General features: G+C 37.3%; 2 protein-coding genes across 4 annotated transcripts; one reads left to right on the forward strand and one right to left on the reverse strand.

Annotated features, from left to right (window-relative positions):
- The first annotated feature begins 670 nt into the window (after nt 1–670).
- Nucleotides 671–20,449, forward strand: LOC128274606 (protein vav). 3 transcript variants are annotated; one of them, XM_053012847.1, is made up of 16 exons: nt 671–760; nt 832–1,138; nt 1,224–1,402; nt 1,484–1,558; nt 8,182–8,190; nt 11,298–11,386; nt 11,481–11,605; nt 15,039–15,413; nt 15,502–15,621; nt 15,702–15,818; nt 16,760–16,936; nt 17,009–17,211; nt 17,294–17,668; nt 17,734–17,886; nt 17,984–18,152; nt 19,193–20,449. In XM_053012847.1, the coding sequence occupies exons 2-16, from the start codon at nt 878–880 to the stop codon at nt 19,244–19,246; spliced, it is 2,481 nt and encodes an 826-aa protein (XP_052868807.1). In that variant the 5' UTR covers nt 671–760; nt 832–877; the 3' UTR covers nt 19,247–20,449. The 3 variants fall into 3 exon arrangements, with proteins under 3 accessions (XP_052868807.1, XP_052868809.1, XP_052868808.1); XM_053012849.1 differs by lacking the exons at nt 8,182–8,190; nt 11,298–11,386; nt 11,481–11,605 and adding an exon at nt 12,972–13,071 and having other exon boundaries at nt 17,294–17,426; nt 17,490–17,668; XM_053012848.1 differs by lacking the exons at nt 8,182–8,190; nt 11,298–11,386; nt 11,481–11,605 and adding an exon at nt 12,972–13,071.
- Nucleotides 19,048–24,461, reverse strand: LOC128274607 (GRIP and coiled-coil domain-containing protein 1-like). Its single transcript, XM_053012850.1, has 2 exons — nt 24,254–24,461; nt 19,048–24,162 (listed from the first exon to the last, which is right to left on the reverse strand). Exons 1-2 carry the CDS (start codon nt 24,351–24,353, stop codon nt 22,265–22,267), a joined length of 1,998 nt encoding a protein of 665 aa, XP_052868810.1. The 5' UTR covers nt 24,354–24,461; the 3' UTR covers nt 19,048–22,264.
- Between the last annotated feature and the right edge of the window lie 765 nt (nt 24,462–25,226).

Consider the following 25,226-nt stretch of genomic DNA (forward strand, 5'->3'; position numbering starts at 1 on the left):
AAATTTCATCATTTGGCAAATATATATGGTCTAATGAAATGGAATTTAAGTTTTAAAATTTAAGTTAATATGTATGTGTAAAACACAGGAAAATCCGTTGACTTTATATTATCTGCACACTTGTACAAAGAGGACAGCGGGACGGAAGACGTAAGACTTAAGCACGAGAACAAAAGGACACAAGGCAAGATGTGCATTTTTCTGTTTCTGTTGACAAAAGTTATATTTGACAGCAGGGCTCGATCTTAGGGTACGTAAACACTGTGTCATATTTGACAGCAGGGCGCGATTTTAGGGTACGTAAACACTGTGCCGCGCTACAGGGGGTCGGCGTTCAAGTTTAAAGTTGCCGAATAATAATAATCGTAATAGACTCTTCGCGTTTTGTCTTCATAGGGTCACATCATAAGGTTACCGTCAAAGATTCATAGTTATGCATCGAAAAAAGTTGTCGCTCTTTCGTCGTTGTCGTTTTCTAAGAGCAAGTTTCCGTGCGGAAGCTCTCAGCGAGCAGTGTGAAACATACAACCAGTAACTATTGCGCCATACAAAAACATACCGGACCGGAACTGTCAAATAAAATTCTTTGTCGGGTATGGTTCAACTCACGTTCCTTATAATTGACAATGCTATAAGCCGTATGCTGTGTACATGTTTGGAGGATGTGTGTTTACGTCAGTGTTAAGTATAATATTTTGCTTGCTTCCGTAGTGAGGATTGTCGATTGTAAAGCCTTTCATGCTAGTGTGGATTTCGTTGGGTAACATAACGTAGAATAGTATCGAGATTGATCTATTGTTCATATTCATTTGTTGTTTACATTCCGAACAGATTGATAAGCTGGTTACCAAACTTGTTGAATCTCATAACTCCAACCATGACCACCACCACTTCCACCACTCCTGTTAGGACTACTAGTGGCAGTACGTCGCCCAATGAGTTGTGGCGAGAGTGTGCAGCCTGGTTAACCCGCTGCGAAATCATTCCTAAAGATCATCGTGCGAATCATCCTGCCTCGGATATCAAAGTCCTTGCTAACATTCTCCGAGATGGTGTACTTTTGTGTAATTTAATACAATTTCTCGACCCCACATCATTCGACAGAAAAGATTTCAACCGAAAACCGCAAATGGCCCATGTATGTTATAACCAATGTTTCTATCTTCTTTTATTTTAGATTTTGAGTGATTTTCACTAATTAACATATTTGTGATCACTTTCAGTTTCTTTGTATACAAAATATTAAACTATTCTTAGAAGCATGCAAAACAAACTTTAATCTGAAGGAACCAGAGCTGTTTGATCCTTCCATGCTTTATGATCTAACCAATTTTCATAGGGTGCTTCTCACCCTTTCGAAGCTCTCCACCAGCAGAAAGGTACAAACTTCGCAAAAGATATCGTAAGTAAACTATATATCGATACTTTTTACAGAATAAGCACCTCATCTTCCGCTAATCCTCTAATTTTGTTTTGCAAATAGCGGTTTCATTCCCGTTCCAATGCATACGGATAGAACGAATCAGGAAGACGATATCTACAATGATTTACATGCAAGGTAAATATGTTATTTTTATTTATACACACTGTGGATTAGACAATGACAATTAGAGTCAAGATAGAATAGTCGAGATGATTTTTTCAGAAAAGTTCAGGAATCATTCGATTATGCGCTAAAATAATAATGTAGGTAAAATTTTTTCTTTAATGCTGATCTATATCCAGGAGGCCTGGCGAACGACATACAAAATTGATTTGTGTATTGAAGCGCCAGGCCTGCTAGCGTATAATTATTAATGGTGCAACGCAATTGAAACTGTGAAACTGACAGCGGCAAACACGGTTTGTTTGTTAATAGAAGTAGAACTTCGAAGAACTATTGGAACTAGTTCAAATCAAGAGTTCACAACATTTTGGGTTCAGTTTACCATACTTGGCTGTACATACTTTAGATGCAACTATTAGTTGCTTGCAAGTGGCTGATGGTTATAATAAACATTTACACACGATACTGTGAAACTCCTATATCTCCTATATTTACCTCCAGCCATTCAAATAAAGACCAGCATGTGGACTTTATGTTGGTGATTGATTGAGTTAGAATTTGGGAACTTCTGTGCGTCCTGCCTGCTTGTGTGCTTGATGCTTCAGATGACGTTGCACTAAACTACACTCTATATTTTTAAGACTTTCACACTACACTTCATCACATTCTGTAACATTGTTCAGAAAGCTGTTTCCTCAGTCGTTGGATCAGTCTAACCGAACGTTCAGCTTGGTTGAGCACTATGTTATCGTTTCCGTCGTATTGGATTATAAACTTTGCTCTCTGATTTAATCAATCATTGTAAAGTGCGTTCGATACTATAACTATTTATTTATTTACTGATTTATTTTTTATATTTATAATGGGTAACAGTGTCTAATTGACAAATAATATTTATATAGGCTAAGAGCTTATCTGACAAACCTGACCAAACTTGCTAAACGGCGAAACAAAGACAAAAAGCAGGTCGGGATTGTATAATTTATTAATACTAGTACTTACATACAGTGGACGGTGAAATTAACCTTAGCTCATGAACGTTTGAATAATATGTGAAAATACTATGCTGTTCATTAAGTTTTGACGTTCGATACCATAGGGCACTGCTACGAGCCTAATTTTCATTTAAATCGGTCACCTAATTGTTTTTTTACAAGCCATTTAGTATCGACGTGTTACAGTATTCTTTACAATAGAAAAAAACAAGTATCGTGCAGTGATTTCTTTTTTATTTTTGAAAGGTTTAAAAGCAAAGAAAAAAAATGAACGAATGTTGAACGTGTATAAGGACTCTTCACCTTTAATTAGGGGGTTAAAAGGGGGTTTTCTGGGTTTAAACATGGTCGTAGTAGCCTTTAAGACGATCCATGTCAAAAACGTAAAAAACAGACACAACACCCGAAATCGTAAAACAATACAGGATATCGTTTTCGAAAATCGTCCAAACACTGATAGAAAGAAAGTACAAGCCAAAGTACCTAGCCAACTCGTTGAGCAGTATTACCAATATTTTGACTGAAGTTTTGGGTTCCTGAAAGCTGTTTGCACAATGGGTGCCGCATTCTTTAAAAAGCCATTCGAATGCATCTTTCTTGACAACATTTTAAGCGTTTTCGATAGGATAAAGTGGATTTTGTGCATTGAATTAACACTAGGGATGAGACTTAGGTCTATCATCATGATCCTGAATCAAAACAAGAGTCTAAGGAGTGGTTTGAACCTTTTTCTTCGGTTCCGAAACAAGTTCGTCCAGAAATTGCCATAAAAGATGTTAGAATCAGTTTTGTGGGATGCGAATGGAATTTTGTTAGCGGATTACTCGCAAATTGATAAAACAATAAATTTTGATTATTTTTGTAACATTTTAGAGCAACTGAAAGCGAAAATTCGTGACCGGACGGCCACTGAAAACATGTGGTTATTCATGAACTTTGGAGTGTGTCAATTTAACAGAATTAGCAAAATTAACCAAACCTATCTATACCAAAATAATACATGAGGACTGTAGAAAAGGCCACATAACAAAACCAGGATGTTTGGCTACACTGCCTGGGCGGAATTCTATGTATTGCGGATACTAAACTTGTTTTCGCCGAAGAGAAATTTGGCATGTTCCAAATATGTTTGATCAAGATTTTTCTCTTGTATCAATCATCCCGAAATACATCAAAACTATCATTTACACATTTTATTTAATGTTTTTGATTGATATTTGATTGACTAAAGCAAATTTTTTATCCTCGTATTTCCAAAAATCTTTTGTGTTCTTGAACTAAGGTTATTTTCGGCATCCACTATACTTATCCGGCTACTACAATCGCAGAACAGTCTTGTCCTGTAACAAAGACTGCCCTTCCTCGGTGGGTCGGGCGAGCCCAAGTCCACCGCATAGTTATTCCGTCCGTTCTTGCATCGCTATCGATGCAGTACCACCATCTAACCCTCTCCTCTTCTAGATGGTGAACGTTTTAAGTAAGTTCTGAAACAAATTGCTTGTTGGAATTTTTACTAATAACTAGCCGACCTGGCGAACACCTAACGTTGGTTTTAGATAATAAAAGCGTTCACTACATACAACAGTTGTACTCGAACATGCTTTAATCGAACATGATTTATTCATTTCTTCGTGACAGGGTAGATTACGACGTTAATCACTTCCCCTAGAGAAGTGATTCACAGCAAATACTTTGTTTGCGAAATTCCCATCACGGTCATTTCTTCTTTTCTTTTTATTTGGCGTTTCGACCGCTGGGCGATCTTAGCCTGCACCAGAGACAATGTTAATATTTCTGGTGCTATTCGCAGCAGTTCATTTTTACGGGCGGGGTTTTTAGCCTCGCGCCAAACCCCCTGTCCCGCTGGTATCGGGAATCGAAACCATGGCTGACTGCGTGACAACCGGTCCGGGAATTCGAACCCAGGCCAGACTGCGTGACAGCTTAGAGCGTTACCGATTGCTCTGTCAGCGAGGCCATCACGGTCATTTAAGACATGCAAAAATTCATCCTTAAGAAGTCCAACACACACGCGTCACTGCCACTAACGAATGAAGGGATCCTCGTTCTAGTTTGATTGCGATCGGAGCATCCTTCAAGATCCTGCCACACTGTTATAAAATACCAGTAACAGCTCAAACTCATTGCGACTTGAGGAAAGTATAACTAACTGTTGACAATGTTGCCATGTGGTTGCCCATGTGGTTCGAAGAGAGGTTAACTCAAAATCAACGAAGGTTTGCGCCACTATTAAAATGTTTTATAGGCAAGTTAAATAACCGGGAACATTATTGGGTAAATTATTATGGTACCTGGATTCGTTACAGGTGCTGGTGACCAACATCACCGCTGGTCGACTTAAGGGGTCTATATGTGTTACTGGTCCCTGCGAAGGAAGGGACCTCCTACCAAGCCTGCTCGCCCTAGCAGCAAAAAGAAAGTCTCCGCATGGGCTAATTGTCGAGGTCTCTGGCTGTCTATTACCTCTCCGCTAGTTGCTTCTCGCAGTTCGGAAGCCTATCCAGCAGTAGGGGAGAACTGATCATTTCGATCGTCCGTATGGCTGTTGGGTAGAGAATTCTTCGAGTATCAACCACTATTCTTTACTATAGGGTGTGACTTGCAAAAAATTGTCAAACAAAAAACTTTTTAAATCAGTCAAACATCTTTTCAATAAGATAAGTAATGTTTCTTTTGAAAGCTTATTTTATACAGCACTAGCAGACCCGGCGAACTTTGCTCCGTCCCAAAGGCAATAAGTAAGCAGATTTAAGGTTTTATCTGCTTAATTTTTTTTATTAGGATTGGGATAAATTAAACTTAAACGGCATATCGATTAGGATTGTCGGAACCCTCGGAATGAGAACTTCCTTAACCTTGGTATTTTCCTCTAAGTATCTTCGCGTAATTCACATTGATAATCAATTTTCTTACCACCAAACTCGTACCGTTGATAAACTTTACCCCCTTGATAGAGCAGTCGGTAACGCTCTTCGCTGTCAGCGCAGCTGGCCTGGGTTCGAATCCCGGGATCGGTTGTAACTCAACCGGCCATGGTTTCGATTCCCGATGCCGGCGTGACAGGAGGGTTGGCGCGGGGCTAACAATCCCGTCCGTAAAAATTAAATGTTACAGAAGAGCATCAGAGAGATTAACATTTGTCTCTGGTGCAAGCCAAGGCTGCACAGCGGTTGTAGCGCCAAAAACAGAAGAAAAAAGAAGAAACTCGTACCGTTGCAAAGTTTTGGTTGGTTTATGTTTCGAAGCATGATTACTACGGAGCCAATCTTTAGACGTAAATTGTGCGGTGGTAAGCCAGGCACATCGAAGGAGTTTTTTTTTTCAATCGAAGGAGAAAATTCAATTGGATAGTTAGTGGCTTCATCTTCATTTGTTACGCTGTCAATAGATTTGAATGAATGCATTGTTCCAAAGCTCTTATTCTTAATTATGTAGCTAAGGTTATTTACATGTGTATTCTGAGCCGCTAAAATTGCACGCTCGTTCAACCATTTACTATTTTTGTAGTTGGAAATGATTTTTGGAAATACTCTGTTGATAAGTTCGTCTTTCGATGAGACAAAGACTCAGAAATTCTGAGGAAATGAAATCAATCCGCTTGATTCGTCCGCTTGACAATCAAGCGGATCAAATCAATCCGCTTGACAGGTACCGATAGTCAGCAATTGCTCAGAGAAATCTTCAGGAGTTGTATCATTAAGCAATGCAACTTTCATGTCTGTTGTCAGATCACATCGCATAGATTCGATGATTTGAGCATGCGTTCATTTCGTCGGCCCGTCAGTCGTCGTTGCCTCCGCTGATAGAGCAGTCGGTATCGCTCGCCAATTTCACGCAGCTGAGCTGGGTTTGAATCCCGGGACCGATTGTCACGCAGCCGACCATGGTTTCGATTCCCGATACCGGCATGACCGGGGGGAGCCTTATTGTACAATTTCTTCGTGCTGTTTCATGCTTTCATAAGTAAATAATTATCGATAATGCTTCCCGATGATTAAAATAACTCACCGAAATAAGCAAGTGCTTACAGTTTTAAGTATTCAATATTATTTCTTCTTCTTCTTATTTGCCTCTACAACCGCTGCGCGGTCTTGGCCAGCACCAGAGACAATGTTAATCTTTGATGCTCTCTGTAACGGGTCCTTTTTACGGGCAGGATTGTTAGTCCCGCGCCAACCCCGTATCACGCCGGCATCGGGAATTGAGACCATGGCCGGTTGCGTGACAACCGGTCCCGGTACTCGAACCCAGGCTAGCTGCGTGACAGCGAAAAGCGTTACCGACTACTCTATCAGCGGGGGTCCAATATTCAATATTCAATATTATTTACGCGCAATAATTTGTTTACAACGCGAATGATAAAATTTGAAAGCAGTCAGATAAACGCGAGAGCTGTAGTGTGAAAGAGAAGCCGGACAATGCTCGCTGTTTGGCTCTTTGTCTGGCGTTACGGTGGGGACGGTGCATTAGCGAAAAAGAGAAACCAACAGTTGTTTGCTGTTGCGCGCTCTGTTTGGCCTTAGTCGACTAAAGAGAGTGAAACATACCGTCTCACTATGAAGAAAAAACAATTCGTTTTGTGACATCATTGTGACGCGATCGGATTATAAAAAGTATCCTATATGTAGTCCTTGGTTCTAAGCTTCCTCCCTACCAATTTTCAGCTAAATCGGTTCAGCCGTTCTTGAGTTATAAGTAAACTAACACGAACGCGATACTTTTTTATATATATAGAAAAAGAAGAAGATAGAAGAAGACTAGCTGTTCCCGGCGCGCGTTGCCACGCCTTATTTCGTCCTCATTTCTCGATTATCCGGCTTTTCAAAGGACTTCCTGGTTCGTGACTTCCGTGGTGACTTCTTGTCCGATTAGCTTCCCTTCTCTTTTCCGTTACTCCTTCTTTTCAGACGATCGGGTTTCCCGGTGACTTATTAGTTCAGTTGCCTTTCCAGCCTCCCGTTACTCCCCTGTTCCAAATGATCGGGCTTCTCGGTGACGTATCCGACCAGCTTCCTTTCTCACTTCCCGTTACTCATCCGTTTCGGACGATCGGGCTTCCCGGTGATGTATCCGATCGGCTTTCCTTTTCGCTTCCCGTTGGATACATGACAAAATTCGCACCAGCTAAAATGGTGACTCAAATGGTTTCAACACTATTCGAATTTAGCTGAAATTTACCCAGATTTTGTACGGGAGCCCTTTATTATAAAGAGGGGAAGGGTTTTAAACATTCACCAGAACATTTCCCCTTCCCCAAGACTCCCGCATGCAGAATTTGGTTCGATTTGTTCGAAAACAACCAGCTGAATTTTTTGTTACGTTTGTATGGGAGTCTCCCTCCTTGGAGGTGTGGGAGGGTCGAACTGTCCTGTGTTCACTGTCCGGTCTTACAAAACTACGCTGTGCATAATTACACGCGGATTAGTTCAGTAGTTTTGAAGAAAATGCGGTACAGACGGGTGACAAACACCCATTTTTACTAGGCTGTGTATAAAGTTTTGCGGGTCGATACCAGAGGGCGCTGCTACGGGCCTAATTTTTTTTGCTATATTGGTACATTCTTCATATGAACGTATGTGAGGTTTCATTTCAGTCGGCCACTTATTTGTTTTTTACAAGCCATTTTAAGTATCGACAGTATTTTTGTCACGTCACAGTATTTTTTATAGCTGCTATGACGTCATCATTTGATGAAAACCGCTTTCCGCGCACGATTTTTTTAGGTCTGAAAACAGATGGAAGTCGCTAGGGGCCAAATCTGGTGAATAGGGTGGATATTCAAACAATTCGAACTTTATTTCGTGGATTTTTGCCATTTTCAAAATGTTCTTGTGACCCTGATGAAAGACGATGTTTTTCTTCGCATCCCACAAAACAGATGCTAACATCTTTTTAGTCAATTTCTGGACGAACTCGTTACGGAACTGAAGAAAAAGGTGCATACAACTCCTTAACCTCTTGTTTTGATTCAGTAATCCAGTAATTCAGTAATGATGTTCAGTAAGTTTGATGGTAGTAGACCTAAGCCTCATCCATAGTGATGATTCAATGCACAAAATCTACTTTATCCTTTCGAAAACACTCTAAATGTTGTCAAGAAAGATGCATTCGAATGGCTTTTTAACGAATGCGGCACCCATTTTGCAAACAGCTTTCAGGAACCCAAAATTTCAGTCAAAATATTGGTTATACTGCTCAATAAGTTGGCTAGGTTTTGTACTTAATTTCTATCGAAATGATTTTGATTTTCGAAAACTATGATTCGAATCTATGATTTTCGAAAACGATATCCTGTATTGTTTAACAATTTCAGGTGTTGGGTCTGTTTTTTTACGTTTTTGACATGGATCGTCTTAAAGGCTCCTACGACCATGTTTAAACTCAGAAAACCCCCTTTTAACCCCCCTAATTAAAGGTGAAGAGTCCTTATACACGTTCATCATTCGTTCATTATTTTCCTTTGCTTTTAAACCTTTCAAAAATAAAAATGAAATCACTGCACGAGACTTGATTTTTTTCCATTGTAAAAAATACTGTAACACGTCGATACTAAATGGCTTGTAAAAAAAAATTAAGTGACCGATTGAAATGAAACTTCACATACGAAGAGTGTACCAATATCACAAAAAAAATCAGGCCCGTAGCAGCGCCCTTTGGTAACGACCCGCAACCAAAGGGCGCCCTAGTATTTGATTTTTACTATTCTAAAAAATACTGTGAGACGTCGTTACTAAATGGCTTGTCAAAAAAAAAATAGGCCGATTGAAATGAAACTTTACTTACGTTCATATGAAGAGTGTACCAATATAGCAAAACAAATTTAGGTCCATAGCAGCGCCCTCTGGTATCGACCCGCAAAACTTTATACACAACCTAGTATATCACCTTTCCGGTGGATTGTTGTGCTTTCGGGCGCTTTGGACGAGGTTCAGTTACTCTCCACTCAGATGACAATGGTTTTGATTCCGGACTGAAGTGAAGTGATCCATGCTTCATCTATTGTTACATATTGACGCAAGAATTTCGGCTTATTACGTTTAAATATGGCCAAACACTACTCAGAATTATCAACACGTTTTTTTGCGGTCAACAGTGAGTAAACGCGGCATCCACTTTGAACAGAGATTTTTCATAGTAATACAATATAAAGCTTACTTTGATATCTTTACAATGTCAGCTAACTTAGGAAACAGAAGAGAAGATTGATTTAAAGTTTTCTCGTGTAAGTCCTCGTTTGGACGTCCACTGCGTTCTGCATCTTCGGTGTCTCTACGTCCATGTTTAGAGTCAGCAAAGCAATATTGTTGTTTCAGATGAAACGAAGTCCTTATAAATTCATTGCTTCAGTAGGAGGGTATTTTTCCTATCAAGAACCAGTGTAATATTAAAATACAAATTTTGTTTTCATCCATTGTTTTGAAAATAACAAATTAGTGTCTATCAGCACAATGACTCACAAACTTATGAGTAGAAGATTAAAAAAAATTCTCATCTTTCTTTTATTGGTGAGTCAAAATACTGAAAAAGCGATGAATGCATTAAGACTAGCGCCATTTATGTGTTAGGCCCGATACTTCTCAGCCCATGTGCTATGATGGAATTTATCATGCTAAAAATCATTGTGAGATATAAGGAGGGAATCGTCATCATCATCATTTTCTTAGCGCCGCAATTATTATCTTCTTAACGCACCACGCATCACCACAAATCAAGCACATTGATTATTTTTTCTTCGTGTTAGTAGTATTCATAATGCATTCTCATTGTATATTGTGTGCAATGTGCATTGTACAGGGTGTCCAAGTTTTTTTCATTTGGTTATAAAACAGAAACGGCTGAATATTTTTCGATGCTTAAACATTTATTTGAACGGTAGATTCTGAGAATTTATGTACAAAATACAGTTTCGGTTGCAGAAATTTGAGAAATATGAAAAATTTATTTCCAAAGTGGTAGGTCGTCAAATCATTCGACATTTCATTGAAGCTCATTTCCACCTCGGTGGCTATGTTAATAAGCAGTATTGTGGTTCAGAAAAGCCCTTAATCGTGCAAGAGAAGCCAATGCACCCCCAACGAGTTACTGTTTGGTGCGGATTTTGGCTAATTGGTTTTTCGGCAAAATTGAAGCTGAGAACTTGGACGGCGTTTGATTTGAACAGGACGGCGCTACGTGAAATACAGCGTCAGCCCCAATCGATATTTATGTTATGCGAGCAAACCAATAACTATTGACAACCTCAATACCCAAATTCAAGATGCTATTGCCGAAATAGGACGAGATACAATCGAAAATGTACTCAAAAATAGGTCGACCGAATGGGCTACTGCCAAACCAATTGTGGTTGAGATTTGACCAAAATTGTTTTTCGTTAAAAAAATTTAAGAATCAACCTTTCAAATAAATGTTTAAGCATCGAAAATTTTTCAGCCGTGTCTGTTTTATAACAAAATGAAAAAAGAGCTCTTGCTTGGACACGCTGTATATTAGTAACAAGTTTCTACGGGGTTACGGGTTTACGGCTCGCAACTGGATATCGGTTCGAATACCGGAACCCCTGTTGTCACTTAGCTGGTTCGTGTTCGATTCTCTAGACCTACGTGACCAGGTGGTTAAATAAATTGAATAATGAACGATTTTTTCGCATTTTTATGCATGTAGGTAAACCATTTTCAGTATATCAAATTAAATAGAAGTCTTTTTTTAAATAATCCCAATTTGTTAAATACATGCAGAGCTGAACCTATTGTATTGGGAAACGAATTACACAACGACAAGAACGAGCAGTTACTTATAAATGGTTTAGTTTCTTATAATCGTAAAGGTTAGTATGTTTACAATCAGTCAATGACCAATGTGTTTGAAACAGGTTTTTTACCATCAATCGTATTCCTATATTTTTCCATTATTAAAAAAAGAAATAGATACTGGGGTTTATGAGCACTACAAGAAAATACCTTTATATTGGGAGTATAACGAAAATGAAGACGAAAAAATTTACGAAGACCTTTGCTACGTAACATTCACTTCGACACTACCCCAGGTTAGAACAAAATGAAAATGTTCCGCTACTTGGTGTACACTCCTTGCTATAAAAACTTGTTTCCTCAGTATTAAGTTTTTTTTGCTTTACTACGTTGTTTAGTGTAAAGCGCTTTTTCTGTGTAACAATATTTTTAAGTTTAGCTAACTACCATATACGAGGTGTGTTTAAAAAAATTCGGATAATTTTGTATTTACGTGGGCTACGTATGTTCGATTTTCGTTTTTTTACGATATATTGCTACTCATGCTACTTGTATATGTATATGCGATACGTTGCTACATATATATATACGTATATTATTATGGTATATTCGAATATATTATAATATATACAGGGTGTTCTATCACAATCCAACTATTTCAATGTTGAATAACTCCGCTGTTTGTCAGTCGATTTCGACAAATTACCCAAATTCTGAAACTTCAGTCTATGCTGTTTTAGTCATGGATCAATTTACGGTAAAACAGCGGGTTGCAACTGTAGCGCTCTACATTGAAAATTCGTTCAACTGTGAAAACTGCGTGCTTATAAATTCCGGATTTTTTCTTTATTCTTCTCCGGACTTCTTTCTGTGGGGCTGTTCGAAGAGTAAGGTTTATGCCAGCCAACCGAAGACCATTGAAGAACTGAAAGCTAACATCACAGCGGAAATTGCTGCTATTACCTTGTCTATTACCGAAATGTTGTCAAATACAATGAAAAATGCCCAAAAAACAGGACGCCTTTTGGAGGCGATCATTTGGTCGATATTGTATTCTGGGTGAATTGTTAATAAACGGCATTCTATACCCCACATAAATCTTGTTCATTTTGCAAAATCGACTGACAAATAACGGAGTTATTCAACATTTAAATAGTTTGATCGTGATCGAACACCCTGTATATATATATTATATTTGGAATAGGCCAATTTACGTGTTATCATATATTACAATACATGTTCAAATGTTGCCAACTGTGATAAGTTTTCGTTTATTCATAAATTGGGCAGTTAGTTTCAATTTTACTATTATCCTAAATATTATTAGTACAAGTAGTTAAAGTTAAAGACTATAGTTAGAACTATAGACGCATGTTTGAAAATTAAATTATTGTAGTTTTAAAACTATGTGCGACAAATTCATGCTTGCAGGCAAAAAGTCTTGCATTTGTAGTGTTAAGTAAATAAATCAACACTCTAAGAAAGCACAAAAAATATACCAAAAACTTTCACATGTCAGCCAATTGTAGTTTTATACTGTTCCCATAATAGCTTTTGATGTTATCATATTTCTTTTTCCTTGGTTTGAATTACTGCCTTATGTTTCGTTCCTGTTCATTTTACCTTTTTCGTTTTATGAACATTTTATACCACATGGTTAAGTACGTCGAACACAGTAGATTATGGCAATCACGACGAACATGATATGAAAGTAGAGAAAGTCTATCAGGACTTGTGCGTCCCAAATGTTAGCCGTAATCAGGTAAGTTTTGGTGCTATGTTTGTGATTTTTTACCAATATGGCCCAGTCCGTTCTTCTAAGATTAAAAAAAAATATTTATAAAGGGTGAGCCACGTAAGCTGCACTTTTTCATGCGCATAAATTTGATAAATCACCCTTTCAAATAAATTTCCAATAATCGAAAAATATTAAGCCGTGTTTTTATAACCAATTGAAAAAGTGCTGACTATCCCTTTAAATACGTTCCGGTCCGTTCTTCTAAGAATAAAAAAATTACTCATTTTACGGAAAACCTATTATAGGTTTCCATAGAATCATCAAAACTTTCTTCATCATAATCTCTAATCTAATCTTCATCATCTGAACATTATCAGTAAAAAACTAAAGCTAAATCTTAATCATTTTGTACATACGAGGTTTGTTCAAAAAGTATCGCGACTTTTAAATTTCCGCGGACTACGTATATCCGATTTTCAAAGTTTTTCTGGCGTTAGGTTGCTACACTTGTCAGTGACTTATGGTAGAAATTTCGGCCATTTTGAGTAATCAGTAAATTTTGGACAGCTGTTTTGCTTGGGCGTGTTTTGACTCATCGTCGATTTTTGTGTACGCCAAAACTCTAATTGACCACGAAGCGGTAATTTAAGTTTTGGAAACAGAAAAAAACAGAAAAAGTCACAGGAGGCCAGATCTGGGGAATAAAGTGGCTTTGGCATCACTAGAGAGTTGTTTTGGCCAAAAATTCGCGCAGAAACAACGATGTGTTAGCAGTGTCGCAAAAGCCAATTTTTGTTTTTCCACAAATCCAGACGTTTGTGGTGGATTGCTTCGCGCAAATTGCACATAATTTTTAGGTAATATTCCTTATTGACCGTTCTACCCTTTGGCAACAACTCATGATGCTCCACCACCCTGCAATCGAAGAATACTGTAAGCAAAACTGTTCGCAATCGATCAAAGTAGGCTTTTCGACGTTCACATCTTCTCGGCCTACTGAGAAAAATTTGAAACACCGATAAGCAATGCTTTTGGTCTTAAAAGCTTCACCAAAGGCCACAATCAACATTTCGATTGCGTCCGAGCACTTAATTTCGTTTTTCATACAAAATTTGATAAAGATTCTTTGCCATCCATTTTTTGGAAGAGACAAAAATCGACGATGGGCCAAGACACGTGCACACTAAAAAAATTGTCAAAAATTGACTGATTTTTCAAAAAATTTCAACTTTTCACCAAAAAATTTCAACTTTTCACCAAAAAATCACTGACATGTGTAGCAATCCAACGCCACAAAAACATCGGAAATCGGATATACGTAGCCCGTGGAAATCGAAAAGTCGCGATACTTTTTGAACAAACCTCGTATTTGTTATTATTTTTTTACATTCATATCGTGCTATTATCCAAACCAAAAGTTTACCTAAAGTACGCGTATGCCTAAGAAGGGAGTTTTTGTTCATTTATTTCTTTCGTTTGGTTATAAAGCTTTCTTAAAATGTCGTTTGCTTCACAATGATTTTCCAACTTATATCTCTCCATGGCAACCGTAATCCATCTGCTAACATGATATCAGTTTCAATTCAATATTCAATTCACGTGGTGATAATACGACATTTGTAACATCATCAACCTGTCGGATTCTTCCTACTTAAACGTTCTTTAAAATGGGACGTCTAGCATGCCTCTATAATCTTTTAGAAAGTACAGTAAATTCATTTCGTTGCTATTTATGTGGAAAGTGTCCTTGGTTTTTTTTTTTTAAACTACATTAGCTTGTGTGTCGCTGCTTTAGTATTTATTCATATTTTATTCATCGTCTATTTCATTACAAATCGTTAATCAATTTTTTACACTACGTATTTACATGTGTTTTGCACGAAGATATTTTGAAATAACATGGAAATTTAACCTTAACCTTTAACGTAAGATTAAATTGAATATTAATGCTAGGAAATTTGCTTTTTTCGTTTATGTCATTTAACGATCAGCTAGCGTCGTCTTCCAGCAATTTGGAGCAACGTGACTTTGTTATAAAAGAACTGCTCGATACGGAAAATAATTATCTTGAAGCTTTGAACGCTCTGAAACACGTCTTCATGCAGCCACTAGAAAAGCTACTTCCAAAGGAGGAGTTACGGATTATATTCCCCTGTATTAATGAGTTGGTAGAAATACATAGAAAATTTCTCGACCGACTGAATGAAGCATGCGCCCCTGGGAGCAAATTAAAACTTAGCACTACATTCCTTGAATTCAGAGAACCGTTTCTAATTTACGGCGAGTATTGTTCTAGCATGACAAGTGCAGTTGAAGCGTTGCGTGAGTTTTGCAAGAAATCCAGCATCATTGAACAGATCGTGGTTGTAAGTAATGAGAATTAACTGGATATAAATATACTTACCTTGTTGTGCATTATAATTATTTATAAAATTTTGCCTTTTTTGTTTGTAGCGAAGTCAAAAGGAGCACAGTGACGGAAGATTGCAACTTCGGGATATCTTATCTGTACCAATGCAACGAATTTTAAAATATCACCTATTGTTAGATAAATTAGTGCAGGAAACGGTACCGGTAAGTACATGAACTGAATTATGGATGGTGAGTTTATGAGTTCATCAATTTTTATCAAATATATTTTTCCTATTTTCAAGACCCATGAAGACTTTCGTGGTTTGGAAAGAGCCAAAGAAGCGATGGTAGACGTTGCGCAGTATTCAAATGAAGTTAAACGTGATTCAGAACACTTAATTGTGATACAGAAAGTTAAGGTATCTTTTTATCTTTCAACATAATCGTTACCAAATTGTATGCATTGTATCTTGGTTATTTTCTTGGTAGATGGATGGATAGTCTCGATATCTCGTAAAATATTGATCAATTTCTAGTTTATTTGTTTATTTATTAGAATCATCGTACGGGCCATCAGGCCTAATAGGAGAATATAAAGATCACAGATTACACGCAAACGCGACCGACCGAATATTTTGACGAAACACGCTTACTGAAACGCTTTCGAAACGCACGCTTTCTAGTTTATGCTCAAGTTCATGACAACCATGGTGACATATCATACTAAAAAAATCTTGATGTTTTGGTTTGTTCCATTTAGTTTTGAGTTAAATGGTGCAATGAATGAGCAATGAAGAGAGAATTCGGTACATTTTACAGTTTTACAGGCGAAAATGCAAGGCATTCCGATGAAATTTTGAATGGTGTTTATGGTGCCGATACTGACCAGAAACGAATATAATTGATCAAAAAGAGAGTTGTTGTGTTCCATCGGTACAACGCAAGTCAACACACGTTTGTAGTGATTCGCCAGAAAATCCGGGAGCTTGGTTGGGAAGTTGTAATACATCCACAATATAGTGCGATCCGGTCACCAAGCGATTATAACTTTTTTCTCGCATTACAAACCTTTCCAAACGATATAAACAATCAGACAGAGACAAGACAAGACAAGAAACAAGATTGTGAGTTTACTGAGCTTACTAGAATTTTTCGCCAATAAGGACCAAGACTTCTGTTAGAGAGGCATTCTGATTGTAGGGTTGTGAGGTTCTTTAAAAAGACAACAAAACTGTGTTCATCTTAAACAATGTATTGAATTTCACTCAAAAATAATGAATTAATCTTTTTTGTCAACCTAATATAATATCTATGTACGTATATCTAATATATTATTAATTATTGTATAATTATTGCGCAGGAAAGTATATCAGATCTGAATTTACCAGATGGTAATAATCTTGAACAATACGGTCGATTACTGCTGGATGGCGATTTGAACATAAAAGCACACGAAGATCAAAAAATGAAACATCGATATGCTTTTATTTTTGAAAAGGTTATGGTTCTAGTAAAGAATTCTAACACCAAAATAGGGGTTTGTAATCTTAATAAGCAAATTTTGACTACTTTGAAAATTTGAATATGCTGTAGTTTTTTATATTTTTAGGAAGCACAATATACTTTTCGTGAGGCCCATAATTTGCTCGATTACAAAATTGAAATTATGAATTCGAGACGTACGCTGGGCCGTGATGGACGTTTAAAGTATTCTCTGCTGTTAGCACGTAAAACGCAAGCCAATGCTTTTACGCTGTACATGAAGACGGAAGAAGAACGTGAGAAATGGAAACGAGCTTTCGACATGGCAATGTATTTTGTCCCAAAATTATTTTAAGATTTTCTGGAAATACTTTAGAGAGGTAATGGTAATAACTGTGCTCTATCTTTACAGGGAGACACTAGAACCAATTGGATGCAAGAATACTGATCACAAATTTTCAGTTGTTACATTTGACATGCCTCTGGTATGTCGACACTGTTCAAAATTCCTTAAGGGCAAAATACATCAAGGCTACCGTTGCAAGGTATGTGACATTGTCGTACACAAAGGGTGTATTTCGTCAACAGGTCGGTGCAAACATCTGCAGCAATTACCACCACCAGTATGCGACAGATTATTGTCAGAATTCAACTGGTTTGTTGGTACAATGAATAGAGATACCGCATCCCAACGACTGGAGACCAAAAAGATTGGAACTTATCTTTTACGTGTCCGTCCCCAAGGTGCCTCAAATGAAAGCGAAACGATTTATGCACTTAGTCTGAAGTAAGTTTTTGGTTTATTGTGAATCATTTGCTTTCTATGTTTTAATTCTTTTCTGACTTTTCTAGAACTGATAGCCAAATCATCAAACACATGAAAATTTATAAGAAAAAAGAGACACAAAACATACTCTACTATCTGTCGACCAGGCGATATTTTAAAACAATTATCGAGTTGGTGTCCTTTTACGAGCGCAATGATTTAGGTGAAAATTTTGCAGGGTAAATACAGTTGATGTTTAGAGGATGCCTTAAGATGTTTAGATTTCAATTACCAGTTTTACGAATTTTCCATCACTGTTACTGTGACCACTTTTAGATTGAATCAATTACTGCAATGGCCTTTTAAGGAAGAAATCGTTACAGCTATCTATGACTTCGCACCAAAGGAATTAAACCAGCTGCCATTGCGCCAAGGTTGTCCGGTTGTTGTAATTGGCAAAGAAGGTGACAGTAAAGGCTGGTGGAGAGGGAAAACAATGGAAAAGGTAAAAGTTTTTTTCGTATCTACGCACGTCCACATCACAAGAAATTTGATAAAACTACAAAAATTATTATTCAAACAAACATTCAGCGCTCAACTATATTTCGAACCTTAACATTCATAAGGGTGTACTTTGAACTCGTATAGCTGCTTGAACCATAACGTTGTTAGATTCTCCATTGTTATATATGTTTTATTTATCTGTGTTTTCTATCATGTAGCTTGTAAATTACTACAACTCATCTATATACTAGGCTGTTCCATAAGTTCGTATGGTCGATAAGTAAACCACATTTTTATGGTTTGAAATATACTTTATTATCCAGTATGGCCTTCCTGAACATCAATACACTTGTTCCAAGGGTACTCCAATGGCCAATGGCTGGGCTTTGGTCTAAACTTCTTTCAGTGATTCGACGATTTTCCAATGCGATATTCTGTATTTTTTCTACGGTTTTAGGTGTTGTGTTTGTTCTTGGACGTTTTTGACGTTGATCGTCTTGAAGGCTAGTACGACCACGTTTAAACTCAGAAATCCCTCTTTTGATGTACTAATTGAAGGCAAAGAGTCCTTATACACTTTCAACATTCGTCCATAAATTTCCTTTGCTGGTAAACCTTTCAAAAATAAAAATTCAATGATTTTTTCCATTATAAAAAATATTGTGACACATCGATTCTAAATGACTTGTAAAACAAAATTAAGTGATCGATTGAAATGACACTTCACATACGTTCATATGAAGAGCGCACCAATATAACAAAAAAAAAAAAAGGATCGTAGCACCCTCTGTTATCGACCATACGAACTTATTGAACAGCATAGTTTTACTATGGCTCGTCCGTAGATCATCCGTCTCGCTGCACCGATTAATCGGTTTCTAAGCGAAAGACGTTAGTTCGAACCCTGACAGAGCATGAACTTGAGTGCAAAACTTTAAGTTGGTGCTTAATACGGTTCGTTATAATAATAATAAGAAATAAATAAGAACGCCTACATATTGCCTCTATTCTATTCAATTAATTACTTTTCGTTTCTTTCAGGTTGGTTTCTTTCCAAAAGAGTATGTTCATGCATTAGGGATAGGTGAAATATAAACACAGGGGCTATTTTGCTTTGTCATCATGCAAAAAAATCAACCACTATTGCCAAAAAATAATATAAACTATGAGACAATGTTTCTTATGACCGTCTTCCTTTAATGCTGATTACATGTTTCCATTCGAATGGTTTTTATAGCAAAGAAATTTGCAATATGCTAGACATACATAATATCGATCGTTTTTGAAGATAGGGGTATGATCAAATTAATAGGAAGATCGTTCGATTATAATCTGATACCAAACATGTTTGTTACAAGCACTGTCACTGTCCCTGACAATCCCGCTCTAAAAGAAGTCGTATTGGATCTCTGATATACTGACATACTTTTAGTAAGAAATGCGGTTGAACATAACATCTTTGCGGACCGGGCCGTATTTATAAATCGAACTTCTTAATATTTGTCAAAATGAAAGTAGTCAGCTTGGTTTAACTGTACCCATTGCAACGTTGTTTGATAAGATTATCACAACTTTCAATTATGATTCGGTGAGCTAGAAAAGATAATGAACAAACGCACCGTTATTGTTACTGGTAAAAGAATATCCCATTTGCGTCACATTCTGTTAAGGCTGTGACATTGTAGTTCACGAAAGGCAGCATTTACCACAAGTATTGGCAAACATTTGAATTTACCAATTCGTATTCCGCAATTTGATGTATTTAATCGAAAAATATACTCCTACCAAAGGGTGCGTTTTTTATATAATGTCATTTACGCTAGTCAAAATCATAATTGAACTTCAAACTTCAAAGTTACCCTACATTTGAGTTGACTTCTTGTTTATATAGAGTGAACCTAGCTGAGTTTTATGAGGGATGTATAGCCAGAGTTCTAAACGACGAGAAATTTGCAAATCACCAATGAACTACAAACTATAAGAATCTAAAAAATGTACAACTATACTTTTGCGACATCAGGTGTGTAAATTGAAAAAAAAGCCTGAAATATGATTTCAGATTGTATTTTCAAAATGCTATTGATCCCACGGCCATAACAGTTTTATATCAAAACGTAAAACAATGTTGCGAAAAAATCAAAGTAAAATTACATACAGTGAAAACATAAAAAATCATTGTCCTGTTTAATCGTAATAAAAAATTCAATGTTATTTTGATTGTCGTTTGCTTTGCAATTTTACTTTGAATCAAACAAAGTAATCATTTTTATTAATTTTTGTTTCATCGTACAAATAAAGTTACCCTGGCACTAGCCATGGTGCAGAATGTGTAATTTTTGTCATGTGTATAACAACTCGTATCACAGTGGATTGTGAACAAAAAGATGGTATTCCACGTTAAAAAATAGCACTTTTGTACAACAATTCGTAAAATGGCGTTTCAATCGCCGTACGAGTGCCTATGTGGACTGACAAAATGGCCCTTTAATTTCGCAATTCACACTTTGCCCAATAAAGAGTGGTTTAAAGAACCGTGCTGTTTTTTATTATTAGTTGCGGAGAACACAACAGCTGCGTGTGGGTTTTCTGAACACGAAAAACGATAATTTTGCTTATTAACGTAGCCACCAAGGTGGAAATGAGCTTAAATGAAATAAGCTTTCAAAATATTGTATCGTTTGAGACCTATCACTTTGGAAATAAGTTTTACATATTTTCCAATTTTCTGCAACCAAAATATATAAGGTTGAGGAAAAAGTAATCCATTATTTTTGGGTGAAATTCAAAACATTATTTAAGATACTTCCGATGGTCCGATTTTCGTCAAATATGTACCGTTTTGTTGGAAAATTTGTTGTATTTTCAAAGGTAGGCTGGTAATGCCTCTTTTGTAAAAGACTTAGTCGTAACTGACGAAAAACTGGAGCAATCCATTTTCACAATCCTTTTTTGATCTCAGTTTTTCATCACTCAGGAAATTTTGTAATGCTTGAGAAAGGTGTCAATCGCTAAGTGCACGGTCCGGACTATACGGTGGATGCATTAAAACATCCCAAACAAACTCCCGGACTTTCTGGTGAGTCTGTAAAGACGTGCGTGACATTTCGTTTTCCTAATGGAACACAAAACCTCTTCCATGGCCGATTCTGGTCGTTTCTGGTCAATTGCTAGCTTGGAACGGTGCAGTTGCTGACAGTAGAGATCTGAATTTAGTGTTTGGATACACGGAAGCAACTCATAATAAACGGTTCCTTCCTGGCCGTGAGTCCTGGTTTTACCACCGGTTAAGATGCTTCACCACGCTTTAACCACGATCATTTCCACACAGTGTTGTCGTATGTATCCCATTTCTCATACCCAATACGCATCCGTTTAAGAAATGGGTCGATTTCGTTTCGTTTCGAAAAAACTTCGCAAATGGAAATTCGAGCCATCATGTTTTTTGGTGTAAATAGGGTGGCACCTAAACATCGAGCTTCTTTCTAAATCCAGTTTTGCGCAAATGGCTTAAAACTATTTGATAGTTAATCTTCAGCTCCTGACCGATGCTCTGACAACTAACATGTCGATCAACTTTGATTATTTCTGTGATTTTATCGATATTTTTGATGACGTATCTGCCTAGGCTTTAACATAAAAAATAACTGAATAGGGTCAACGAAGCCAAAATTTAACGTAGCCAGCTGTTAGAGCATCGGGACCATAAACACTATGCAAAATTTAACTGAGAAGATTCGCGCTAGATGATGGGGTGTACAAAACCTTTATAGTCTCAGTACTCACATACGCATCTGAGACATCTCCAAGACCTCTCGAATGATTGATACTATAGACTGCTAGGAATACCAAAAATAATACACTGCACGGATTTGCCTTTTAAAGAATGGATCACATTGAATGAGCGTGTGCTGGAGCTAGCTATATATTTAAACGATCGAACATTGGATAACTAATAATGGATGCATAACGTGATTCGATTCTCAAGATTTTTTCTTATAAATTACCCAGCTCTGTGCGAAAAAAACAACCTCTCTGTGAGCTCTATGGCAAACTTTATGAAAAAATTAATCCCGATATTCGTAGTCGTTTGACATATCTAACGAATTTTATATTTCAAGTTAACCGTACCGTTCCATCATTAATAGCTTGTATTTCACTTTCGTCGAAGTTCAACACGGCTGCTATAGCATTTGTCATATGCTTTTTACTTTCGGTATTATCTGTCAACAGGAAACTTAGAATTACATTTTTCAAGTACTTCAAATTCGATCCGTCTAACGTATGATTTGTCTTCAAAGGTCCAAGTTCTTTCTCCAATTGAACAATCCGTTCGTTCAGTCGTTCTTCAGCTATCACTTTCTCATGTAGAGTTTGACGTAGCATATTTTCTATTGTATTTTTCGATGTACGCAACGTACTTATTTCAACATTTTTTCTAGCAATTTCTTGCGCGTAATGTAGTAAATGTTGCCTCTCTTCTGAGTTCGAGTCATTCGCTGGCAGCTCAATTCTGTTACTTTTACGGTGTTGGTCTATTGTAAATTCACTTCGGATGATAGCGTTTTGTTCCGTACACATCGTCGAGGTCGACAGCGAAAGTATCTCTGACGATGTTCGCAGGACTTTAATTTCTTCTTCCTTCTCTTCAATCACTGCCAGTGACCGTTCACGTTGCTTTTGCAGAGTATGCTGTAAGTTCCCTATCTGCCTCTCAAACGATGTCTGCAATGCGCTCATGGCATCGCTGTGCTTCGTTGTTTCTTTTTTCTGTTCAGCAGCATATTCGGTAAGTTTGTATTGAAAATCGATCTCGAGTTGCTCGGTCGATCGCTTCAAATTGTCAAGCTGCTGTTTCAAAGTATTCGTATTTTCTAGATTTAAAAGTAACTCTTCTTTTAGTTTTTGATTTTCGCTCATACACTGATCGTAGCGTCGCTTATAATCCTCAAGTTCGCAATTCTCCCACAATGGGTCTGAGTTTTGCATATTATTTGCAGTTACCAATTGCTCTGAATTTCCATCAAGATTGGCTGTGAGTAACAGTGCCTTCGAAGCGCATTGCTGATTTTGTTCCTCAGCGCACGAATGCTCCAGTGCCCCATAGCCATCTTCAATAAGTCCAAAGTCATATGTTCTCTTAACATCAGCATTCGTCGTCGTTTTCATGCCTGTAGAAAGTTTCATACGAGCAATAGTTTCTTTTAAATGCTGTATGGTCTCTTTATCCTGCTCTCTCAAACGGTCGTTCTTTCCTATAACATCACTCAATTCTGATATACGTGCTTCTAGATTAGCAACACGTTCCTCGTGCAATTCTCCCAGACGCGTACTCCGCTCCTCAGCTAAACGGGCTCGGGTTTTTTCATCGGATACAATAGTGGCGTATTGTTTTTTTAAATGCAGCATTTCCATTCGTAAACCTTGCAACGATTCTTTCAAGCTAGCATCACTGTTTTTATCACGATCAACATTCTTAAAAGAGGTTAAATGACGTTCAACTGATTTTTTTTTAATTGATTGCGGCATATCGAGAAGAATCTGTGTTTTAAGGTTGCCGAGTTGTAATTCGAGTTTTTCCTTTAGATTTCGCTCATCGTCTAACATCTTTTTCAGTTCTCGTATTGTAAGAAGATGTGTCTCGTTTCTCATTTCATAGTTTACATGATCGTCACAAATATCATTACTGGGACGTTCCAGATTTGCCAAACGAGCAGTAAGTTCTTGAATGGTTTCATTTTGCCTTGCAAGTTCTAGTCGCAATTGACTGCGTTCAAGCTTCAGTGTCTCTTCGACGCGTTTACGTTCCTCACTAAGGGTAGTTATGTTAGTCATAAGTTGCTGTATTTGCAGCTCAGGCAAAAGTTTGCAGCTTTCAGCCATTTGTTTCTGTTCAGGATGTCTTATTTCGCTTTGTTCTTCTGACACTTCCGATGGGGGCTGCTTAATAGTGCGCAAAGTAGCTTCCAACGCAGCTTTCTCTTTCGCTAAACCCTTATAAGCTGTTACGATGTCTATGCAAAATAGTTTACAAAGATTTATACAAAAGAAAAGAATCACAATTCAAATACAAATTAGTAGATAAATATGGTGTTAGCAACATACCATTCAGTCGTTTTTCATATCTGATTAGTTGATCCCTCTGTGAATTCATTATCGTTTCGTATTGTTTCTCTTTGCAATTTTCGTCTTTATTGTGACTCATGTTACTGCGTTCCACTATCTACAATACTGATTTACTCAAATACGTCCGTTCGATGTTCTAACAACACTTCCATCAAACATAAAAATCCCTTAAACTACACCTGCGCACGTATGAACAGCGTGTATCTTTTTTCTTACTGTTCACCACTTCAACTAAACTGAAAGCGATTACACAAGCTTATGGTAGTGTGGGTGTGCAGAGATAGAGCCGAAAAAATCACATACACAAGGATAAATTGTTTCTTTACAAAACGTCAAAACGTCGTCAACCCTTCGATGTTGGTGATTTTCCTTATAAGTGCAAATGCAATCCTAAATTGCTTGCAGACTTTACTTTTTTATTTATTTCCTAGCAACTACCCAACTACTTCTAAGATTACAAAACACTAATCCCAATTGACGAAACGAAGCAGAAACAGGTGTTGGAATTCCGGTATGAATGAATGAATAAAATAATTACCATGAACATATGGATACAAAAACATCATGACTGATTAAGGGACATATTAAAGTCATTAAGGGACGAAAAATTGTTATATGCCGGTCAATTCTATCTTTCTATCGTATACTTTCGACCTAATCTTAATTCCCAGGCAAAATTCCATCTCAAAATCCTTGTAATCACTGCGATGAAAATGATACTGTGCTGCCACACGAAGCGAAAATAAACGATTTGACATTAATCTTGTACGTCAGATCGTTTATAAGTCCGCGGATTCATATACGATTTGACACAAGGGCGATCGATTTGACATTTTTACGCTCGGAGTTACGTTTCGTCTGGCACTCCAGTTACGTTTGTTATCATTCAAGAAGAAGAAGATGAAAAGATAAATCTCATTTCTCGAACACAACACGGGAATGAAGTTTCGAT

This window comes from Anopheles cruzii, chromosome 3 (genome assembly GCF_943734635.1).
Source record: "Anopheles cruzii chromosome 3, idAnoCruzAS_RS32_06, whole genome shotgun sequence".
Taxonomy (NCBI): Eukaryota; Metazoa; Arthropoda; class Insecta; order Diptera; family Culicidae; genus Anopheles; species Anopheles cruzii.

Bases quoted from the DNA above. Each gene is read 5' to 3' on its own strand.
- LOC128274606 (XM_053012847.1), top strand. From the start codon at position 878: ATGACCACCACCACTTCCACCACTCCTGTTAGGACTACTAGTGGCAGT. The intron at 11,387-11,480 runs GTTAGTATGTTT...TATTAAAAAAAG, and splicing joins AGTTTCTTATAATCGTAAAG to AAATAGATACTGGGGTTTAT. The intron at 16,937-17,008 runs GTTTGTAATCTT...TTATATTTTTAG, and splicing joins ATTCTAACACCAAAATAGGG to GAAGCACAATATACTTTTCG.
- LOC128274607 (XM_053012850.1), bottom strand. From the start codon at position 24,353: ATGAGTCACAATAAAGACGAAAATTGCAAAGAGAAACAATACGAAACG. The intron at 24,163-24,253 runs GTATGTTGCTAA...TATTTTGCATAG, and splicing joins ATATGAAAAACGACTGAATG to ACATCGTAACAGCTTATAAG.